Consider the following 23,264-nt stretch of genomic DNA (forward strand, 5'->3'; position numbering starts at 1 on the left):
TTGCATGGGTCTTGGTAGTATGCTACTATCTCCTTGATACAAAAAAAACCTGTTAGCCCTCACTCAATAAGCAATTAAAAATATCCCAGATCATGTTATCAAGTGGAGTAATTATATCCCTATAAGATAATTTATTGAATCAAACAAAGGAGTAGCCTTCTTTTCCTTGAAAATTTCACAAGACAAGGTTATTCAGGATTGGCTCAGTGCACAGATATTTCTGAGATAAAAAATACTTCATCGGTCCCCCAATATCCAATAATATGTTTGCCCATGCATGCAATGCTATCATTTTCACAGTCGGGGTCGCAGGGCAGCCGATCAGGGTAGTCTACCTCGTGAACTTTCTTCTGCATAATCCAGCCTGCAGGTGACAGATGCCAGCAGTGGGAAGGAAATCCAACATAATCCAAGCATCTTGCGCCAAGTCAGCAGCAGGAATTTCTGCCAACTCAGCGTGCAGAATTTGTTCCGCTGAGCTCACTGTCAGCACTCCCTGCAGTCCATAAATTCAGTTGGCCCCACTCCCCCCCCACCAATTGTGAAGGCCAGCTCCGCTGATCACCATGCAGCGGGAGCAGTATTACAGGGAGTGACCATTCCCTACACCTTCTAAACAGTTGTCCAAAAGGCAATGCCATTACAAAAGAGGCAATGCTCAAAACATAATGAGCTTAAGGTACCACGACTTGATTGAAGTGATTTTTTTAATGCAGATTTGCGTACAAATCCGCTCATCGCCGTCACCCTAGTGACATAACAGTGGTTGCATTCACTTCAATATGATTTACTAACAACTGTGTGACCCATGTGACACAGCTAATTGAACACAGTTGTGTTTTTAGATTTAGCTTTTTGGCGTGGGAATCCCTCTTTTCAACAAGGGGTCTTGAATGATTGAATAGGAGTCGATTGAGACTGGACCTGTTGACAAAAATGGTAAAACGTACAGAGGAGCTAAAGTGCACGGATCAATAGTATTGCAAGCATAACAATCAATTAAATTTTAATAGTGATTTCTTACAAGAAGGCTCTGTATTTTCAATGCTGCTCCCTGCAAGAAATATGAGCCGCAGCCAAGTATGATAGTACATTGGCAGGGGTGCCATATTTTTACTACATGATGTAAATCAATAATGTGTCTTAATATGCTTTAAGACAACGTTTAGTGGTACCCCATCAGCTTGCCTAAAGAATTTGTCATTGTTTGGCAGGGAGACGAATTCACCAGAATAAGCGTCATCAAGTAAACAAGACAATAAGATCTTCACTTCTTGGATTCGATAACCTCTCGAGAATCTTTTTTCATCGTGCTACCTGACGTTGATCTGCAGTTTCAGAAAAAGGGGAACATTACACTCATATCACTTTTCTTGAGAAACAAAGAGTGAACGTTGTTGGTGATGTTTTCTCGTTGTTGGGCAGGGAGACGAATTCACCAGAAAAAGCGTCACAAGTACACAAAATGAAAGATCTTCACGTGTTTGCTTCGATGATCTCTCGATAATCTTTCTTCATCTTGACTCCTGACATTGACCTGCAGTTTCAGAAAAAGAAAACATGATACTTTCACCAGTTTCTTGAGACACGAGTTAGAAAAGTGCGACATTTTCGACGTATACGCAAGAGTACCTCCCTACACTAAACAAAATGAAAACCCACGTACTTGAGCATCTCTTTTTGCTTGAAGAACTGGACACAAGGCGTTCCCATGATGCCCGCTGCTTCAGCTATCTCTGGGTCTTCTTCAATATCAATTTCCACAAAGTGTAGATCCTGCTCAAACTCGTCCATCACCTAGAACCATCAGGAGACGCATTTAGCTTAATCTAGTCCACAAAGCTTTCTTTGTGACTACAAGAACTAGAGAGGCCCCTACTTTACTAAGCATTGGCTTCAGCGTTCTGCAAGGCCCACAAGTCGGAGATGTATATAGAACTATTAACAAGCGAGGACTCTCATGATAGAGCTTGCGAAGAGCGTACTGCAAAATACAAAGATAAATGCTATTCAGTATAAGTTAATGGACTCAGAAAGTTGGAATCACTCAAACCCTGGCAATGCATTACATGCCTACATAATTTCTCAAAGATGAGAAATCCAGAAACTGAATCTGGTTTGTGTCCAGAGTGACCATAACATTGCAATCGAGACTGGTAGTAGCCATCCAAAACTTGATATTTGTTTATGATGACCGATAAAATGTCGGACGGCCGGTAGCTTTTGAAATAATGCAAAGCTTCAAGGAGGGACACTGATAGCCTCTAAAAATTTGCGCCTGGAAATCTGGTTAGATGCGACTAAACATTAGACATGTATGCCGTCTTCTGGTGTCACACTTTGGAAGGGTTCTTGCCCTTTAATACCCAATTGCAGGTGTCCTCCTAGCAACAGTGGGAGGACCGAAGATGCATATCTTCGCCACTCTTTCCTCAGTTCAGCCATGCAGCCCATCTCCTTACCACAGCGGCTGTTGCTTGACAGTATGTGGCCCTTCCCATTAAACACAATGCCGCCCTTTCCCAACTATGTTTAATGGCTAAACTTTTAACAAGGACAAATCCCCCTTGTGAATGGAAGGACATGTGGATCTATGTGAATATAGCATCAGTCTTCCAGCACCAAAGCAGAACTAATCCCAAACAATATCATGGTCCTCAAAAGATATCTGCAACCTTGCTATCAGCCTTGTCAATTAAAACCATTGCAAAAAAAAAGAATTAAGCAAGCACCAAGTAAATGCAACAGATAACAATATGGGTGCGGCCTATATGCAGCTGTTTACCTGTCCTTTATGTTTTGACAAGGTGATGTCGAATCCCATATTTACATCCTCAGGAGTCAATTGTTTCTTTGTCACCTCTAACTTCGGCTGCAATGCGAGTAATTTATGGAATGAGGATACTTGTGGTGACAATGAATCAGGCAATAAACTTCTTTGTTCTCCAGTAAAGCACAATCAATTTTTAACCTGGTGAAATTCAACAAGTAGATTATTCTTGGCGAGATACCGCTCTGCCGCCAATGCTGCCATGCAGCCTGACCCAGCTGCTGTTACAGCCTGTCTCCACTCTGGATCCTACTTGCCACGAGGGAAAAAAACATTTGGTAATAGATTTGGATTAAAAGCCAACCCTAAATGCCAGTCTCCGAATGAAATAAACAGCTCAATTATATATAGCCATTGCCTCTCTCTCTCTCTCTCTCTCTCTCTCTCTCTCTCTCTCTCTCTCTCTCTCTCTCTCTCTCTCTCTCAGTCAAACTGCTGACGCGTCAAGCCACAGAAGACCCTGCGGGTAGGGGTTCCCAGACCCAACCTTAGCTGCCTTGCCCAAGTGGTGCCTATTCTGAGTGCAAGTACATCTCTATTTACATAGCAGGCCCGTAGGCTTCAATCTGAAAACTGTAAAACTAGATACAACTAGGCACATGCCCAAACGGGGAAAACGGAAGGTCAGGGTAAAAATCTCTCCTAAAGAGAGTAAAAAGTGCCCTGGCAAGCTAAGGGGAGAGAAGATGTTAGGCGCCTCTAAAAGATAGGCACTTCGACCTAAGCCGGTGTCTTCAGATGCCTGCCAACTAGTAAAATCGGACAGCCAGAGGTACTGGAGGAATAGGAGAGAGAGAGCAGCTGGTGACAAAGATGAGGGTGAAGATGCAACTTGTGAGAATGAGCAGTGTTTTAGTAAAAGGCCAGTCATGCGTGCCGAGGTGATGTTGCCCCCGGCAGAGGCATGGTCATCCAAGAGTTCCCGCATGCGGCGGGTCAACCCATCGAGTGAGTTGAAATCCTTGAACTGGATGTTGTACAACTCCCGTTCAAGTGTGGTCTCTTTGGAAAACGAGGCCTCCTCACTTTGGTCAAGAATCCGTTTCCACAATGGGTGTGCATGATCCTCTTTGGAAACTTCCTTCCTGATGTGGAAGGAGCTTTGATAGGAGGCAACATGAAAGGTAAAGGTAACAAGAAGAAGAATGAAGAAGAAGAACAACAACAAGGACATCGTATGTTACCACTGCCACAAGAAAGGGCACAGAGAATCAGAATGCAAAAAGAAGAAGCAAGACGAGTCCAACAAGGAGAAACAAACAGCCTCGACTGCAGTTATAGCCTCTCACAAGACGACGGGGACCGCTCTTGTCGCGACGACGGACCACGCTCTTGCTACATCGTAGTCAGGTACTTGGGTTGTTGACAGTGGAGCCACCACTCACATGACTCCCCAACAGTCTTGATTTAGCTCTGTCACGGAGACTCACAGAAAGACCTTCAGTATATGTGACAACCATGAGATTCCAATGTCTAGCACAAGCCAGATTACCCTCTTTCGTTCTACCTCAGACCCAAAGTTCAGTTCAGTGGAGGCGCTTTACGTTCCGCACATGGCCTTCAGCCTCCTCTCTATGTCGAGCTTGGACTCTCAAGGAGCTGACATACACTTTGGGACTGGTACAGTGACCAGTTCTCATTCTACGACAGGTACTATCCATGAACGCGAGGTGAGCGCGATGGTTCTCTATACCGCCTCACTGCTCTTCTATCTCGGACCACGGAGTCTTCTTCTCTATGGCATGCACGAGTTAGACATCTATGCTATCAGCAGCTTCAACAGGCTGCTAGGACCTCTATGGTGGAGGGTTTACCAGCGATACGCTCCTCATCAGGCGTATGTGAGGCTTGCCAAATTAGACGTTAAAATCTCTCTCTCTCTCTCTCTCTCTCTCTCTCTCTCTCTCTCTCTCTCTCTCTCTCTCTCTCGGAAACCATGATGATGGCATACCTCGTATTATTGCAAGAGAACGTAAACAAACAAAGTGAAGACTTAGGGGCACTTGCAATGGAGAATGACACGCTAAGGGTTCTTGTGGTTGAGAATGAGAATCTCAAGAGGACACTTGAGATGCAAACAACACGTTTGATGCAACTTAAAGAGGAAGTCAAAGAATGTAAACGCTCTCTTGCGGACTTGAATGCTTTGAAGGAGCGCATAAGCAAAGTAGAGCATGACCATTGTATTGGAAGAGGAGAAATTTGACACCATGAGCCACGATGTATGTGACATGAAAAATGTATGCACAAACAAGTCTTTGGTTGATGTATGCAGTAACAATGTGGCTCCTAATTCCTCTCTCATGCAAGCTATGACTCAAACAAAGAATGTTGAGAATGTGGATGTAGAGGAGTTGAAGCAACGGAAGCAACGTTCCAAGAACATTGCAGTCACAAATGGATGACGTGGCAACAGACCTGGATACACACAGACTAGCAGCTAGGCTGTAAACATGGTAGATCGTACGGCATTTCCAGATTTTGCGGCGCAACACCCGTTGAGACAGGCTAATGTGGCGAGTTGTACGGAAAACAACTTTTGCGTAGCCTGCTGATGGCGTGGCAGCGTACGGAAGCCCTGAAATTGCGCTAGCTGTTTTTATAGCAGCTTTTGGGCCAGTTGCTTTATTTTTAAAAGCTTTTAAAGTTGAATGCTTTTGGGGCTCTGCTTTCGGGCATCCCTTGTATCAATAAATAAGTGGGCTAGGCCTCACTTCTCAGAGCATTTGGACGCAGAGTCTTAGAGTGAGCACCTACCCACTCTCTTGTTCTTTGAACACAGATTAATACAAAAAGAAATACTGAAAGGGGCGCCAGTCTTTGGGGCCAATATCTCTAGGCACGGAACTACGCCGGGCCGTGTAGACTTAATTGTGAATTGTGAACTATTTTGAAGTGAATCTCTGTTGTGTTGTGGTAGAATCTTGACTTGGGGTGTCCAAGTTTGTTACAGTGGTATCAGAGCGCGGCCGATTTCTCTTCTACGGGGAAATCCAATCCTTTTCTCGCGACACTTATGGATTCCAACAGAGATAAGTCGACTTCTTCTGCATCTGGGAATGCGGGAGGAGATCACGAAGAAGATTCTCATGAGCAAACAGAGGAAGAGTACGGCCCACGGCCTACTCAAGCTGAGATTGAAGAGATGGAACGTCGACAATTGGTTGACGATGCAACAAAGGTGATGATTAACATTGCGAAGGATCCAAAATTTGCAAAATTTTTGACTCAACAATCCTTCGAAGAAGTGCACGCCCAGTGGCAGAAGGCCACAGAGACACCCATCAAACCGGCACTCAAGAAACCTCCTTCTACAACGATGTTTACATAGCAAGAATTAGAAGAGGTGGTTTAAACATAGATCAGCAGGCTTTTAGACACGAACAATGAAGCCAAAAAGCACGACAAAAAGCAGAAGAAAGGAACTGACTTCCCGGATTATTTGGGTCGTCGATCTACTTTTGCATCGGCAAGAAAGCAGAAGAAGCGTGTACAATTGGAAGGACTACCCAGTTCTTCTTCTTCTTCTTTTTCTATCAATTCTTCTAGCTTTTCTGCCTCGAGCGAAGAAGACAGAAAAGGGCAAAAAGCAAAGCTTCGGAAAGGGCAAGAAAAAGGCAAAGAAGCCTAAATTTCGCCCAGTTTCTGACAATTCTACAGAGGACCCATCCTCGGATACTTCGGACTCCGACGATCACATGTTTTACGCAAAGAAGGAGCATTTTTATAAAACCAACCAATATGACTTCCTCGAAGATAAAAGCAAGAAAGTAAGAGAATTCAAAGAAGGTGGACGGTCAATTAAGTTTGATTCTTTTTTCGGATTCCGAGATGCTCCGAGGGCTTTGGCCTTCATACAACAGTTTGACATAGCTTTCTTTGAAGGGCATAACTCAGAGCACTCCAAGATTAGGAGGACTACATCTTTCTTCAAGGGAAATGCTCGAACATGGTGGTCCACCCTTCTACTGAGAAAGCAATCTCTAGTTAAATGGTTGAAATTCAAAAGGCTTTTTATTTCTTCTTGGCTGACTCGAGAGTACGAACGAGATATACGAACTGCTTGGAATCATCTTTGGATGACCAAGGGAGATTCTCTGGACGCTTATTACGAGAATTTTGGAGCTCTTTTCTACCAGCCTCTTCATTTAAGAAGGTCTCGTTTAAAGAACAGATTGAGCGGTTTTGCTGCAGACTTTCTACAGAGATCCCAGACTACTGCTTGGGTCATGCAAAACGGCGATACATTCGGGTAATTTGACTTACCACACTGATGAGATCTTGACTCAGACAACCCAACAGACTTCTAACAATGAAAGTAGAAAGAGAGTGTTACCAAGAAAAGAAAGACAAGGATTCACGACCCCGGCTCACTCTTCGAGAGAGGGCCAACTACATCATAGAGGGAAGTGTTTTGGATAAGGGAAACATGGGCACGTCTCCGCGAAGTGCCCGAAAAAGGCACAGCAAGAACACAATGAAGACAGACCAGAGAGTTCGAGAGCAGCTAAGGAACGTGGTAGAAAAGGCAAGATGAAAGAAGGACTGGTTCCAGATTGCATGGGTACTGACCCAAGCACGATTGATAAAAGTACAGAACTTTGCCAAACTTGGAGCAAAATGAGAGATCAAGAAGTCCTGATTTTCTTTGATGGAGGAGCCAAGGCCAACTTCATTTCACCTGAATTGGCGGTGCGGCTCGAGATTACACCGGAGCGGATGGGACCACAAGCAGAGGCAGTTCTAGCGGCATTCAGACGGGACGTGGACATTACACCTCTCATTGGCAAACTTCGATTGCATTGTCAGGGGTATTTGGGCCACGAGGACTTCTAAACAATGCCCTTGGAAGGTTGTGATGTCCTTCTAGGAGTCCCTTGCTACCATAAGAACAAAGCCGTGGTCGATTATCAAGCGAAGAAAGCGACATTGACAAATGAAAAGGGCCCATTGTTTGTCCCTATTGTATCGGCTTCGGCGGTTTTGAAATTAATGAAATCCAGTCTGTTTGTTTACTCAATCTTTTTGAAAGAGTTGAATGATGAACATAAAAAAACTATGTCTAACCTTGATAAAGAACGCTAAGATTTTCTCCACACTCATGCCGATTTCTTTTCTGAGGGCCTGCCAGGCCAGTTGCCACCAGCTCGTCTTGAGGATCATACTATTGATCTGATACCTGGAAGCACACCACCGAACCGGCCACCTTACCGTGTGGGCCGAGCCCAAAATAAAGAGATTATGAACCAAGTGAAAGACCTCATGGAAAAGGGTCTTATCCAACCGAGCACTTCACCTTACTGCTCTCCGGTGTTGTTGGTTATACAGAAAGACAGATCTTGGAGAATGTGCATTGATTATAGAGCTCTCAATATAAAATCACCATCAAGATCAGATTTCCGATTCCCAGGATCGATGATATTTTGGACCGACTATAGGGATTCTCTTGTTTTAGCAGGATCGATTTGAAGAGCGGATATCATCAGATCCGAATCGCGCCAAGAGATGTCTACAAGACAACTTTTCGGACGAGCTTCGTGTCTTTTGGCCTTATCCATGCTCAAGCGACTTTTAACCGGATGATGCACAGAGTACAGATTTTTTGTTGGCACTTTCTTTGATGATATTATAGTCTTCTCCAAGGATGGGGCAGAACATAGACAACATCTGCTAGAGGTCTTTCAGGCATTGCTAGATCACAAGTTGGTAATCAATGCCAAGAGGAGTGAATTTTTCTTATCAGAGATACGCTTTCTGGGACACATCGTCTCAGCAGCAGGAGTGCAGATGGACCCGGCCAAGATTGAGACCCGTCCATGAAGTCAAAAGCTTCTTGGGCTTATGTTCTTACTACCCGCGGTTCATTAGAAAGTTTGCTTCCCCTTTGCATATCTTGATACAAAAAGGAGTCCCTTTCTCATAGGGACCCACAAAGGTGATTGCCTTTCAGACTTTAAAAGAGAAATTGACTTCGGGACCAGTTTTGACTTTGCCAGATTGGCAAAAGTCATTCGAAGTATATTGTGATGCTTGTGGTCGTACTCTGGGTGCGGTCTTAATGCAAGAAGGCCATGTCATTGCCTATGAGAGACGATTGTTTTCAAGGCCAGAATTCACAGCACAGATTGATGAGAAAGAGCTTTTGGCAGTAATCCATGCCCTTACTCAGTGGCGGCATTACCTACGCGGAGCCGATTTTACGGTCTTCACCAATCAGCAGAGTTTACGCTACTTCTTGTCACAGGAGCAGCTTTCAGAAAAGCAGATGCGGTTGGCTAACATCTTGTCACAGTTCGAGATTGTCCATGTGCAGGGACAGAAGAACTTGTTGGCAGATGCTTTGTCTCGGAAGCCGTTAGTCTTGGCTATTTCCGCGATTCATCATAGAAGCTTCGAGGACATGGTTGATCCATACGGCGCAAATCCAGATTTTTCAGATGTGTTCACTCTAATACAAAATGGGGAGGTAGTAGCGGGATGTTCCATTCGGGATAGCTACTTGATGTAGAAAACGATGTTGTGCGTTACACAACCGTTGAGAGAAAAGGTTCTAGCCGAATGTCACTCTCCACCATTTACGGGTCATCGCGGCATTGACACCACCTTGAAAGGTGTGGAGCTATACTTCTTTTGGCCGAGACTCAAGAAGGACACGGACGATTTTGTACGCAGTTGCTTGGTATGCTAGAAGGTCAAGTTTGACAGGCATAAAGCACAAGGATTGTTACAGCCTTTACTTATTTCCACCCGCCCCTGGGAAAGTATTGCATTGGATTTCATTCTTGATCTCCCAAAGACACAGAGTGGGCACGATGGTATCTGGACTGTTATTAACAGATTTAGCAAGCACGCTTGCTTCATTCCAGTGAAGAAAACAGTCAAGCCGGATCATTTAGTGAGATTGTTCATTACCCAGATATTCGGATTACATGGCATGCCTGAGACAATAGTCTCTGACAGAGATCCCCGATTCACGAGTTTGTTTTGGAAGCCTATTTGAAAGAACATTGGCACACGGTTGCAGTTCTCGTCATCTTTCCACCCGCAGACAGATAGGCAATCTGAGATTGCAAATTCAGTCATACTGGATTTACTGAAGTCTTACATTTCTGATTACAAGACTCAACGGAAAAAGTTTTTGCCCTTGGTGGAATTTGCCTACAATAACACGATCCACTCTTCGACGGGGAAGGCGCCATTTAAGATTATTGAAGGTGCTACGAAGGTTCCACCCTTTCTAAGCACGAAAGATAAGATTTTTGAAGCCGATCAGTACACGAGGGACTTGGGACACTGCTTTTGCCAAGGTCCGGGAGGCTTTAGTAAAATCTCAGGAAAGACACGAGAATGCAATTGGTCGACACCGTCCCGATTTGAAATTAAAGGAAGACGATTGGGTGTTGTTACGATTTGAGAAGGCACGCGTGAGAGAGAAAAAGAGAAAAGGAGCGGCTTTTTCCAAAGCTTAGCATGAGATACTGCGGACCTTTCCAGATAAAAGAAAAGATAAATGATGTCTCCTTTAGACTTAAGCTGCCCGATACTTGGGAGAATTCACAATGCTTTTCATGTGAGTCTCTTGAAGCCTTCTAAAGGCGATGTGCTCGATGATGGGGAGCCAGATGAGCAACCCGAAGTGGAGGAAAGCGAGGAGATACTTTGTAAGGTGCAGCGGAATGAATGTTTGAACTTTGCTCAAGATGAGTGATCAAAACTATGCTCAAGGTTCTTGTTGTTCTTATGGAAGGCAGAGCCTTCCGTTCTTAATGAGAGAGTGCGATGAACACAAACAAAGTGAATGGACACTGTGCGTGAAGTGCATGAGACTGAGAGATAGAGAGAGAAGAGAATACGACACCAGAGACGTTGTAAAACCCTCCTCGGAAGGCCCCACTCTCTATGGCGAGAGCGTTCTACTTATGATTACACAAATCTCTACAATGCTTGGACTTGCCAACGATGTCGCCGACGATGAGGATGACGACGAGACGGGCTGAAATCTGAAAACGCTAATGGCTGAAATCTGCAAATCTTTATCAGTTGAATTCTGACTCTATGTTGGAGACGATGTCGACGACGACGATGCGACGACGACGCGCTGAAAACGCAGATGCTGAAATCTGCGTTTTCCGGGCTGAAACTGTAAACCTTGAGGAAACTGACCGTGTGGCGAGGATCTGCTACGGGAAGGTGAGATCTACGAGGTTCGGGACTTCTTTTGCTTATGATCATGCTGTGTGCAACCAGAGGATATGCATCTATACTAAGTGCCTGGGCATGCACGGTCTGCGAACAGACTCACAAAAGTGCCAGATCACTTCCTATTCTAGACTGACTTTACGGAACTGAACCCTGGTCATGTTGTAGCTTGTCCACGGACACATAGGGTTGGATGATGTCACGTGACATCCCCTCCTTTTCAAAGTGAGGTACTGGTACCGAATTGTATGGCGTCGAGGGAGATCGCCAATAGCATCCGGAATCCTGGAAGGGACTCTTCGCCGGCCCACTCTGATGTGTGGGCCGTGCGGTAGTTGAACTTCATAAAGGCTTATAACGCTTGCTTCTTTGGGCCGCGCCGAAAGCGACACAAAGTCTCCTGTGGCTCCTTCGATGCTTCAACTTCGTCTAGAGTCATGCTTCTCCCTTCCATAAGAACAAAAAGGAACCTAACACTCAAACAATGCGTGTTGACTAATCATTCGTACATATAATACTTCCTGTGAGGGTTCTTTGGTCCTAGGCTCGAGAGCCAAGATCAGTTCTTCTTGAGGGGGTTCTTTGGACCTAGGCTCAATAGCCAAGACGGGGTCTTCGAGATTGATCGTCTCTGCAATGAGGTTAGCTACACTAGAGAAAGTATCAACTAACCTATCATCCATGTAAACAATCACATCATCTTGATGCAACTCATCATTGCTTGTGAGAAATCACACCTTGATCATGCAAACCATCATGCTCATCATTAACAGCCAAATCATCATGCTTATCATTGTTATTCAAATCATCATGCTGAGCATTGTCATTCAAATCATCATCATGCAAATCATGTATGTCTTGCTTTGGAGAAGAAGAGACTGAGAGAGTCTCCTTCTCCTGATTGTGTGCAAAGTGCGCCTGCACTTGAGAAAAAAGTCGCAACATCTCTTCCATGTGTCGGTCGTTCATTGCCTTTCTTGCTTTCTTCTCGCGATCAAATTCGGTTTGTCTTTCTTTGGCTTCCAAGCGTTCTTGCTCGCTCTCACGCGCTATGGCTGCCATTCTTTCTTGGTGTTCGCGCTCCATTTCTTCTTTTCTTTCTGCTCTTCTTGCTTCGCGTTCTAACTTCCTGTCCATAAACATTTGCTCCAACTCCTCCATAGGAGTTAGTGCAATCCTTGGCGTAGATGGGGAAGGGGGAGGGTCGGAAAAACCTCCTAGTGGGAAAAATTCTTCTTCGCCTCTCTCATGCTCATCACCTCCAAGCGAAGTATCCATTCCGCTTCGAGTGATGACCGTCCATTGAAGTCTTGGGTTCTTGTGGGTTCTTGTGGTCTTGGGTTCGTAAGTTCACGAGGAACTTGGGTTCTTAGGGGTCTTGGGTTCTTGAGGGTCTTGAGGTTCTAGGGTTCTTGCGGTTCTCCTTTCGCTTGCAATCTGTGTTCAAGAAGGATCTTCTCTTCACCCGAGTTCTGCTCTTTTCCGCGGGCGCACCCCTTGGCGGCCTTGCGCTCACACCAAGGTTGCTTTTTCCCACCTCACGTCGATTGGCCGGCCGCTAAGTGCACAGTCCGCTCTTAATGACTGAAAAGAGGCACAAGGGAGGCTAGACAAGCCCTTCTTTCTTGGGTTTCCTGTCAATCTTCAAAAACACGATTAGGAATCGACACGCCCAAGTGAACTTGGGTTTGTGCGACCTCAACAAGCAAAAAAAATTATGTGGTTCTTGTGGTTCTTTCCTTGAGTGATACAGAACACTGCCAAAGCTCTGATACCAATGTAAGGTGCAGCAGAATGAATGTTTGAACTTTGCTCAAGATGAGTGCTCCGAACTCTGCTCAGGGTTCCTTTTGTTCTTATGGTAGGGAGAGCCTTCCGTTCTTAATGAGAGAGTGCCATGAACACAAACAAAGTGAATGGACACTGTGCGTGAAAGTGCATGAAACTGAGAGATAGAGAGAGAAGAGAATACGACACCAGAGACGTTGTAAAACCCTCCTCCGAAGGCCCCACTCTCTATGGCGAGAGCGTTCTACTTATGATTGCACATATCTCTACAATGCTTGGATTTGCCGACGATTCGACGATGATGAGGACGACGACGAGACAGGCTGAAATCTGAAAACGCTAATGGCTGAAATCTGCAAATCTTTATTTGCTGAATTCTGACTATGTCGGAGACGATGTCGATGGCGACGATGCGACGACAACGCGCTGAAAATGCAGATGCTGAAATCTGCGTTTTCCGGGCTGAAGCTGTAAACCTTGAGGAAACTGACCGTGCGGCGAGGATCTGCTGTGGGAAGGTGAGATCTGCGAGGTTCGGGACTTCTTCTGCGATGTCTGACCTGCTGAAAACTGAAAACGCTGGTCTATGGGCTGATTCTGTCGGGAAGATCTGCAAAAATGTTGAGATTGGTCTGCAAATCAAAAACGCTAGGGCTAGGGGAGTCTGCTTGGAGGAGAAAACGCCACCAAGGAAGGTTCTTGCTGAGAAGTTGCCTGTTGAGCACTGGTGCTCCTGCTGCCTCTTCTGCCAATTAGTGCTAATCTAGGTTTGCTTATACACAAACTTACTCAATTTGCCCTACCTACTTTTTAACAAAAGTCACTCCAAAATAATAAGTGAAAAATGTCAAAAATAGGGAAAATAGGCTAAAATCACTGGAAAATTCCCTTGAAGGATTCTGATGGATTTTGATGGGAATGCTTATGATAATGATGTGTCCAACCAGAGGATATGCATCTATACTAAGTGCCTAGGCATGCAAAAGTGCCAGATCACTTCCTATTCTAGACTGACTTGACGGAACTGAACCCTGGTCGTGCTGTAGCTTGTCCATGGACACATAGGGTTGGATGTGTCACGTGACATACTCGTTCGAGAACAGATACTGACACATAAAGATAGAAAGATCAAAGGTAAAGTGATTAGGCGGTTCTTGGTTAAACTCAAGAACTATCCTGCATTGGATGCAGAGTGGATGGAGGAGGAGGACTTAGCAGATACTCCTCAGAATGTAGAACTTTACCTTGGAGCATTCAGTTTAGCATAGTCTACTCCGATAGAACCCCAGTTTCAGCAACGGCGAATCTAGTGCAACGGATTTGAACAAGAGGGCAGTCACTCTGCTCCTTTGTCAACAGATTGCCCCGATTTTTGCTATAGTCAGTGATGTCCCTTTGGGTTTCAAGAATACGACTGAGCTGACAATATTTTGCTATATGACTTTATGTACTGGAATTCCCGATAATGAATATAATACTGATTGATTTGTAGTTGACTTGTTTGAGTGCACGAACTGATAGACGAAATGAGTGCAACATTTCGGTCTCATAAATCTCTATAGACATGATTGCAATATGGATTAGCTAATCAGGCATCTCTGAGGTCCCGATTGGATCTAGATGCGACTACTAAATACGTTGCCGATGAATCATGGTATGAGATTTGGGATGATTTTGAATGTGATTTGTCATGTGATGTCCTCTGATGTCCTGTGATGTGACTATCGATTGGTACATGTGCTAGATGTGTTGCCTAGTGCGTCGGTACTAACAGTCAGTGTCTACTAAGCCAGTTCATGACCTCTGTCTGTTTTGCATGCGTAATCGAGGACGATTACAACGCTTTCAAGAGGGGGGGTATGTCAGAATGGGATAACGTGATAACATACCCAGACACACACAGACTGGCCGGCAATACATGTGGCAGATTGTACGGCATTTCTGGATTTTGCGGCGCAAATGGTGCTGACAAGCTGTCGTGGCGAGTTGTACGGAAATCAGCTTTTGTGTAGCCTCCTGATACCGTGGCAGCGTACGAAAGCCCTGAAATTGCGCTGGCTGTTTTTATGGCAGCTTTTGGGCCAGTTACTTTATTTTTAAAAGCTTTTAAAGTTGAATGCTTTTGGGGCTATGCTTTTGGGTATCCCTTGTATCAATAAATAAGTGGGCTAGGCCTCACTTCTCAGAGCATCTGGACGCAAAGTTTGAGAGTGAGCACCTACCCACTCTCTTGTACTTTGAACACAGATAAATACAAAAAGAAATACCGAAAGGGGCGCCAGTCTTTGGGGCCAATATCTCTAGGCACGGAACTACGCCAGGCCGTGTCGACTTAATTGTGAAGTGTGAACTGTTTTGAAGTGAATCTCTATTGTGTGGCGCTGGGAACCTTGACTTCGAGTGTCCAAGTTTGTTACATTGTTATTCGTAAAATTCCATAGAGAAACTAGAGACAACTCCTTCTCTTGCCATTGTTTTTTTTCCGAGAAAAAGATCCTCCCATTAGTTAATAAATCTACCCATAGGGCTACAATCACCTCTACTAGAGAGGTCTATATCAACAGCAAGGGGAGACTCTCCCAATGAAAAAACACATTATGTGCAATGGGCACTATATCACGAGATGGGAAGCGGAAAGAGCCACACACGTAGACGGTAGTGCCATCTAAGTGGACCCTGGACCAAGGTGAAGGAGCTGCAGGAAAGCCTCTCTGCGCTCCCGCATGCGGTCGGAACTGCCCTACTCTCTCGAGCTGGCCCCTAAGAGTGTGGATCAGCTCCAACCAAACATCAGGAATAGTCTCTGGCGGTGGAACAGGTCTAGCCTCGAAGATACGGAAGCATCGGGCCCCCCTCAAGCCACAGATGAGCTCCCAACAAACCTCTGTCTCAATGCACCGCTCCTGGGGGGTAAGCTTTGTGGCAAGCGGAAGCCTGCTTGGCCGAGATTGAAGAAATTCCTCTTTTCAAGTAACTTAGTGATCTGCTTAATCACGATCGTAGTGAGGACTTTTATGGCAACGGAGATTAGCGCGATCCCGCGATAGTTATCAGTGTTGGTCAAATCGCCCTTCTTGGGAATTGACACAATCACTGCGTCGCTAGCGCCGGCCGGATGTCTCCAGTATCGTAAATGCCCTCAATCATGTGCAAGTGAGCCTTGCCCATCTCCGATCATGGCTTACGCGGATCCGACCTAAGCCCCTTATCTTTCACAAGCAGCTTAAAGAATTCGGGTGGTAACCCATCTCCTCCAGCTGCTTTGTCTCTCTTCAACTGCCGACAGGCCTCCCGCACTTCGTACCAGTTCAACGGGTCACATACTTCAGGCATACCAGGCCAGATGCACACGTGTTTGTCATACCAAGCAAGAGGATCCTTGCTGGTACCGTCCGTATCGGCGAAGACCTTGGAGTAGTGACCCTCCCATACCTGTAATTGCCTCTCTGGTTCCATTACTAGCTCCCCATTTGCGTTCAAAGGTTGATTGGCAAGAGTTCCTTGCCCTTCCCAACAACTTTCTTGAGGTGGGTAAAGAATTTCTTCATTTGACCCTCCCTCAGGAGCTCATTCCCTTTTTCCACGAAGCGCTCGAAGGACCTTCGGTTACTGTCACGGACAGCGGCCTTCGCACGAAGTGCTATTGACTTGTACTCCCTAATCGCTAGCCGGCCAGCCCTAGTGTTCGCAGTCCTGTTCCTCACCCTATTCCAAGCTTTCCGGCGCGCATTAAAGAGTCTCCAAGCCCGAGGTTCGAGTCGACAACCTGACCTTGGCCTCGGCGGGGGCTTCGTGGAAACTTGAAAGAGCTCCTGCCTCTTTGGCAATTGATGTAGCAGCGAAAACAAACTTGTCATAACACTGTTGGGTCGCACGTCCGTCCTCATGCTCGAGGAACAGCAGAGTATTCCACCGACTATCATCGAGAAATAACCTGCAATTCACATCCATCTTACATGCATCCACTTTGGGTACGGACGCCAAATTAGCTTTGGCTGCTACTCCCGAATCCACAGAGTGTAGGTGGCACACTAGTGGCCACTGGTCTGACAAATCTATCCCCCTCTGTACTGTATTGTTGAGAAGTTGTCTCGCGGCGGATTCGTTCACGATGAAGTGATCGATGTTCGACTTTCCCTTCCCCCACCTGGAATGGTACGTGAGGTTCGAGCCTCGAACCTTTAAGCTCTTGAATCCTCTTCCGCATCTCAGTAGCCACTTCTTCAGCGTCCCCGTCTTCATGTTGAAGTTACCTCCAACAATTACCAGTAGGTTTTTGTTCGAGATGACCCCCAACGTTCGGGCAAGGGTCTTCAAAGCGACTGTCATGGCTTCGCCCGACTGGCGCTGCAAGATGTACACATTGCCATGAATCCAAGCCCCTAAACCTTTGGGAAAAAATTGTATGAAAATTTGATTCGGGGAAGAGAAGTTGAGCTCAAAGGGCCTGAGCTCAACTGCGACCAGAGACGCCATTCCACGTTCTCCTGGTTTTGCGGTGGGCATTGAAGACTATATGACCGGGGAGTCTAAGAGGCCAACATCCTTGGAACATTTGGGTCTCTTGCAGCCATCTAAGCATAGAGGTCCTCCTTGGCATGGCACTTCGCATATCTGCAATTCGGAGTGTATGTACTACTGCAACATAGTCATAATCGTGACACAGTTTTATGCTTGGCCAATGGACCCTAGAATCAGACCATCGAACCTTATGTATTGACCTTACATGTGGAGAAGCAACTAAGCATGATAATCTCAACCAAAGAGAAGTAAAGTTATCACTGTGTATGGATTTCAAACGGGCATTTTTGTACATTTCAATGGTTGAGCAAAAGTTATGGATGACAAACCTTCAATATGACGCACCATTGGAAACTAAATGGCAAGCTTTCAAGAAAGTTATTTGTTCTTGTGCCGAAGAATGATTTGCCATAAAGCATGTCCATGGAATGAATAAAGATAGATCACGCAAAACGTAGTTTGATAAAGAATGCCAAGATGCTCGAAAGTCCTTGATAAAGCTTGATGCAACTATGGACAAAGAAAACTATCAAAGTCATTTGCATACATACAAGGCATTGATTCAACAGAGGAGAAGACAATGGGAAGTAAAGCAACAATCACATGCATGTGGAAGATTTTGGAGAAACTTGATGTCACAAAGTGATAACGTGGCGGACAGCAGAAACCCTAATTTTTGCCAGAAACCCTAAATTCTTGAAATCGCGGAGGCGGATTATTATAAATTTAAAAAAAAATTGAAAAATGATGAGCGACGCGAATTTTGCTTTTGCTTTTTTTTTTAAAAAAAAGAGAAAAGACTCTCTAAGAGAGAGAGAGAACTGATGCTTTTGATTTTAAAAGCTTTTGGGGCTCTGCTTTTGGGCATCCCTTGTAACCTTTAAATTAGTGGTGAGGGCCTCACTTCTCAGAGCATCTGGACACAGAGTCTGAGAGTGAAACCTAACCGCTCTCTTGTACTTTGATGATTGATTAATATAAAAAGAAATACCGAAAGTGGCGCCAGTCTTTGGGGCCAATATCTCTAGGCACGGAACTCCGCCGGACCAGTGCAAATCTATTGTGATCTGTGAATTGTTTTGAAGTGGTTATTTGGTGCTGTCGCGGTAGATTCTTGACTTGGAGTAACCAAGTCTGTTACAGTGGTATCAGAGCACGGCCGATTTCTCTTCTACGAGAAATCCGATCCCCGAATTTATTTCCGCAAAGTGCCCTGATAAGGCACAGAAAGAACAAAATGAAAAAGACGACGACAGGTCTGAGAGTTCGAGAACAGCTAAGGAATGTGGCAAAAAGGCAGATAGAAAAGTAGAACTGGTACCACATGGCGTGGGACCTACACCGAATCTAATGAATGAAAGTACAAACTTTGCCGCTTTTTTTTTTGGGGCAAAGTGAAGGATCAAGAAGCTCTTTCGAAGGAGCCAAGGCCAACTTCTTTTCACTTGGAATTGGCGGCTCGATTTGGAACTACGCCCGACAGACTGACGCCACAGGCGGAGGTAGTTCGACTGGCACCCGGATGGGATGTTGCCATTACACCGAGCATTGGCAAACTTCGTTTGCAATGACAGGGGTGTTCAGGGCACGCGAGTGACGTTCTACTCGGGATCCCTTGGTACCACAAGAACTATCGGGCCGAGAAAGCGACTTTGATAAATGAAGGGCTTAGAGATTGTAGTTGATGAACTTCACTTTTCTTACTCATTTTTTTGGGAGAACTGAACGATAGATAAAAGTTGAAAATGTTTTGACCTGAAGAAAAGAACGCCAAGATTTTTTTTCTCCACGCTCATGCCGATTGCTTTTGAGAGGGCCTGAAGATCATACCATTGATCTGAAATCTGGAAGCACGCCACCGAATCGGCCACCTTATCGTGTGAGCCGAGTACAGAATGAAAAGATTATGAACTCAGTGAAAGACCTCTTGGAAAAGGGTCTTGTCCAGCCTAGTACTTCACCGTATTGCTCTCCAGTGTTGTTGGTTTTGAAGAAAGACGGATCTTAGAGAATGTGCATCGATTATAGCACTCTCAACGAAATCACCATCAAGAACAGATTTCCGATTCCTAGGATCGATGATATACTCGACAGGTTACAGGGATCCTCGTGCTTTAGCAGGATTGACTTGAAGAGTGGATATCATCAGATCACGATAGCACCAGGAGATATCTACAAGACAGCTTTTCGGACGACTTTTGGGTTATTTGAGTTTTTGGTGATGCCTTTTGGCTTAACCAATGCTCCTGCGACATTTAACCGGATGATGGATAGGATTTTTCGAGAGTACAGGCTATTTGTTGGCACTTTCCTTGACGACATCATTGTTTTCTCGAAGAATGAGGCAGAACACAGAGATCATCTGCTTCAAGTCTTTCAGGCATTACGAGATCACACGTTAGTGATTAATGCTAAGAAAAGTGAATTTTTCCTACCAGAGATACACGTTTTGGGACACATTGTGTCAATAGCAGGAGTGCAAATGAACCCGGCCAAGATAGAGACTATCCGTGATTGGCCCGATTTGAGGAATGTCCATGAAGCTAGAAGCTTCTTGGGACTGTGTTCGTACTACAAGCGGTTCATACGAAAGTCTGCAGAGGTTGCTTCCCCTTTGCATACCTTGACACAGAAAGGAGTACCTTTTTCGTGGGGACCCACAGAGGTGACTGCCTTTCAGACATTGAAAGAGAAATTCACTACAGGACCAGATTTGACTTTGCCGGACTTGTAGAAGTCATTTGAAGTATTTTGTGATGCTTGTGGTCGTAGTCTGGGTGCGGTCTTGATGCAAGAAGGCCATGTCATAGCTTACGAGAGTCGTTTGTTCTCTAGGCCGGAGATGACAGCACAGATTTATGAGAAAGAGCTTTTGGCGGTTATCCATGCTCTTACTCAGTGGCGGCATTACCTACTCGAAGCGGATTTTACTGTCTTTATAGACCATTAGAGTTTGCGCTACTTCTTGTCACAGAAGCAGCTTTCGGAAAAGCAGATGCGGTGGGCAAACATCTTGTCACAGTTCCACTTCAAGATTGTCCATGTGCAGGGACAAAAGAATGTGGTGGCAGATGCTTTGTCTCGGAAACCGTTGGTTCTGGCTATTTCCGCGATACATCATAGGAGCTTCGAGGATATGGTCGATCAGTGTGCCACAGATACAGATTTTGCAGATATTTTCACACGGATACGTGATGGGGAGACAGTAGCTGGATACTCCCTCCGGGAAGGCTACTTGATGAAAAAGACTATGTTGTGCGTTACACAGCCATTGAGGGTAAAGGTTATGACTGATTGCCATTGTCCACCTTTTACGGGTCACCGCGGCATTGCTACCACCATGAAAGGGGTAGAGCGAGATTTCTTTTGGCGGAGACTGAAGAAGGATATGGAAGAGTTTGTGCGCAGTTGCTTGGTATGCCAGAAGGTCAAGTTTGACAGGCATAAGGCACAGGGATTGTTACAGCCTTTACCCATACCCACCCGCCCCTGGGAAAGTATTGCAATGGATTTCATTTTTGATCTCCCAAGAACACAGAATGATCACGATGATTTTCCGATTACATGGCACGTATGAGACGATTGTCTCCGACAGAGACCCCAGATTTATGAGTTTGTTTTGGAAGGCAATTTGGGAGAACATTGGCACGCGGTTACAGTTCTCGTCATCGTTCAACTTGCAGACTGACGGGCAATCTGAGATTGCCAATTCAGTGATTTTAGATTTATTGAGGTCTTGTATCTCGCATCAGAAGACTCAATGGGAAAAGAACTTACCTTTGGTGGAATTTGCCTACAATAACACGATACACTCTTCGACGGGGATGATGCCATGTGAGATTGTTGAAACTGCTGCGAAGGTTCCATCCTTCCTGAGCACGAAAGATTAGAAATTTTGAAGTGGATGAATATTCGCGAGATTTGGATACGGCTTTTGCCAAGGTTCGCGAGACTTTGCAGGAGTCTCAAGAACGAAAGAAAAAGGCAGCGGATCGCCATCGTCGCGACTGGAAACTGAAGGAGGATGATTGGGTGCTCTTACTTTTGAGAAGGCACGCCTAAGAAAGAAACAGGGAAAGGAGAGGCTTTTTCCAAAGCTTAGTATGTGATACTACGGACCTTTCCAGATTACTGACAAGATAAATGATGTCTCCTTCCGATTGAAACTGCCAGATACTTGGAGGATTCACAATGCATTGCATGTGAGTCTCTTGAACCCTGTTAAGGGTGATGTGCCTGATGATGGGGAGCCTGATGAGCAACCCAAAGTGGAAGAAAACGAGGAGATCCTTGTTCCTGAACAGATTTTGGCACATAATGATACGAAGAAAGGTAAAGTCCGAAGGCGGTTCTTGGTTAAGTTCAAGAACTTTCCTGCATTTGATGCGATGTGGATGGAGGAGGAGGACCTAGCAGATACTCCTCCGATTGTGAAACTTTACCTCAATGTTTTGGTTTAGCATAGTCTACTCCAAACGGAACCCAGAATTCAGCTTGGCCGGAGATCTGCTGCAGTGGGATGCACAAGAGGGGAGTCACTCCACTCCTTTGTCAACAGATGCCTCGATTTTGATACTAAAGTCACTGATGTCTCTTTGAGCTTCAGGGATACTGAGAGCTGACAGTATTCTGCTGGATGACTTTATGAAATGGAATTCCTGATTATGATACTGATTTGTTCTTGACTTCTTGTGAGTGCAGGAACTGGTAGACGAAATGACTGCAGCATTTTGGTCTACTTGATCTCGAATAGACATGGTTGCAATAGGGGTTAGTCAATCGGACATCGATGAGGTCCCGATTGGACCTAGATGTGATTGCTAGCTACATTGCCGATAAATCATGGTCTAAGATCCGAATGAATGTTGAATGTCATGTGATGTCCTGTGATGTCTGGTGATGTCCTGTGATGTCGTGTGATGTGACTGTCGATTTTGTACATGTGCTAGATGTGTGTTCCTAGTACGTAGGTACTAACAGTCAGTGTCTGCTAAGACGGTTTATGGCTTTTGTCGGTTTTGCAGGCGTAATCGCGGTCGATTACAATGCTTTCAACAGGGGGGTATGTCACAAAGTGATGACGTGGCGGACAGCAAAAACCCTAATTTTTGCCAGAAACCCTAAAATTCCTGCAAACCCTAATTTTTGCCAGAAACCCTAAATTTCGGAAATCGCGGAGGCGGATTATTAAATTTTTTTTTTAAATCTGGAAAATGATGAGCGACGCGAATTTTGCTTTAGAGAAAAGACTCTAAGAGAGAGAGAGAACTGATGCTTTTGATTTTAAAAGCTTTTGGGGCTCTGCTTTTGGGCATCCCTTGTAACCTTTAAATTAGTGGTGAGGGCCTCACTTCTCAGAGCATCTGGACACAAAGTCTGAGAGTGAAACCCTAACCGCTCTCTTGTACTTTGATGATTTATTAATATAAAAGAAATACCGAAAGGGGAGCCAGTCTTTGGGGCCAATATCTCTAGGCACGGAACTCCGCCGGGCCAGTGCAAATCTATTGTGATCTGTGAATTGTTTTGAAGTGGTTATTTGGTGCTCTCGCGGTTGATTCTTGACTTGGAGTGTCCAAGTCTGTTACACTTGAGGTACAAGCGGGTTAAGAGTTTTGGTAACTTGAGCCTTGTGGATATGTACACACATTGTAAGCAACTATATGAGCGACAAAATGCTCGAAAAATGTCATTTTATGGTTCACTACCATGTATGCCCTCTTTTTTCACTCTTGAGGATATATGCGATGGGCTCGAAAGGTTGGCCACTCACAAAGCGGAAGATCTTTAAGGTATCAAGCCGGAAATGATTAAATGGACAAGAGATTTTACACATGAGTGAATGTGTGATATGTTCAACCTTACACTTCAACATGGTATGCCTTATGGTTCGAGTACTAATTAGCTCAAACCTTTGCATACAGGA

General features: G+C 45.0%; 1 protein-coding gene across 3 annotated transcripts in view; it reads right to left on the minus strand.

Annotated features, from left to right (window-relative positions):
• Positions 1–975: 975 nt before the first annotated feature.
• The window catches only part of NTRC (NADPH-dependent thioredoxin reductase C), an 84,577-nt gene continuing 62,288 nt past the window's right edge, over positions 976–23,264 (minus strand). The window contains exons 6-11 of one of the 3 annotated variants that reach the window (XM_086525925.1): positions 2,972–3,079; positions 2,786–2,872; positions 1,880–1,984; positions 1,667–1,797; positions 1,461–1,537; positions 976–1,328 (exon numbers count right to left, since the gene is read on the minus strand). In XM_086525925.1, coding sequence (XP_086382051.1) covers positions 1,477–1,537; positions 1,667–1,797; positions 1,880–1,984; positions 2,786–2,872; positions 2,972–3,079 — 492 coding nt within the window. In that variant the 3' untranslated portion in view covers positions 976–1,328; positions 1,461–1,476. Of the gene's footprint in view, positions 1,329–1,439; positions 1,538–1,666; positions 1,798–1,879; positions 1,985–2,785; positions 2,873–2,971; positions 3,080–23,264 lie in introns of all 3 variants that reach the window. The other 2 variants (XM_086525926.1, XM_086525924.1) reach the window with 2 other exon arrangements.

Source organism: Adiantum capillus-veneris, chromosome 12, assembly GCF_014529385.1.
Source record: "Adiantum capillus-veneris isolate H3 chromosome 12, ASM1452938v2, whole genome shotgun sequence".
NCBI lineage: Eukaryota > Viridiplantae > Streptophyta > Polypodiopsida > Polypodiales > Pteridaceae > Adiantum > Adiantum capillus-veneris.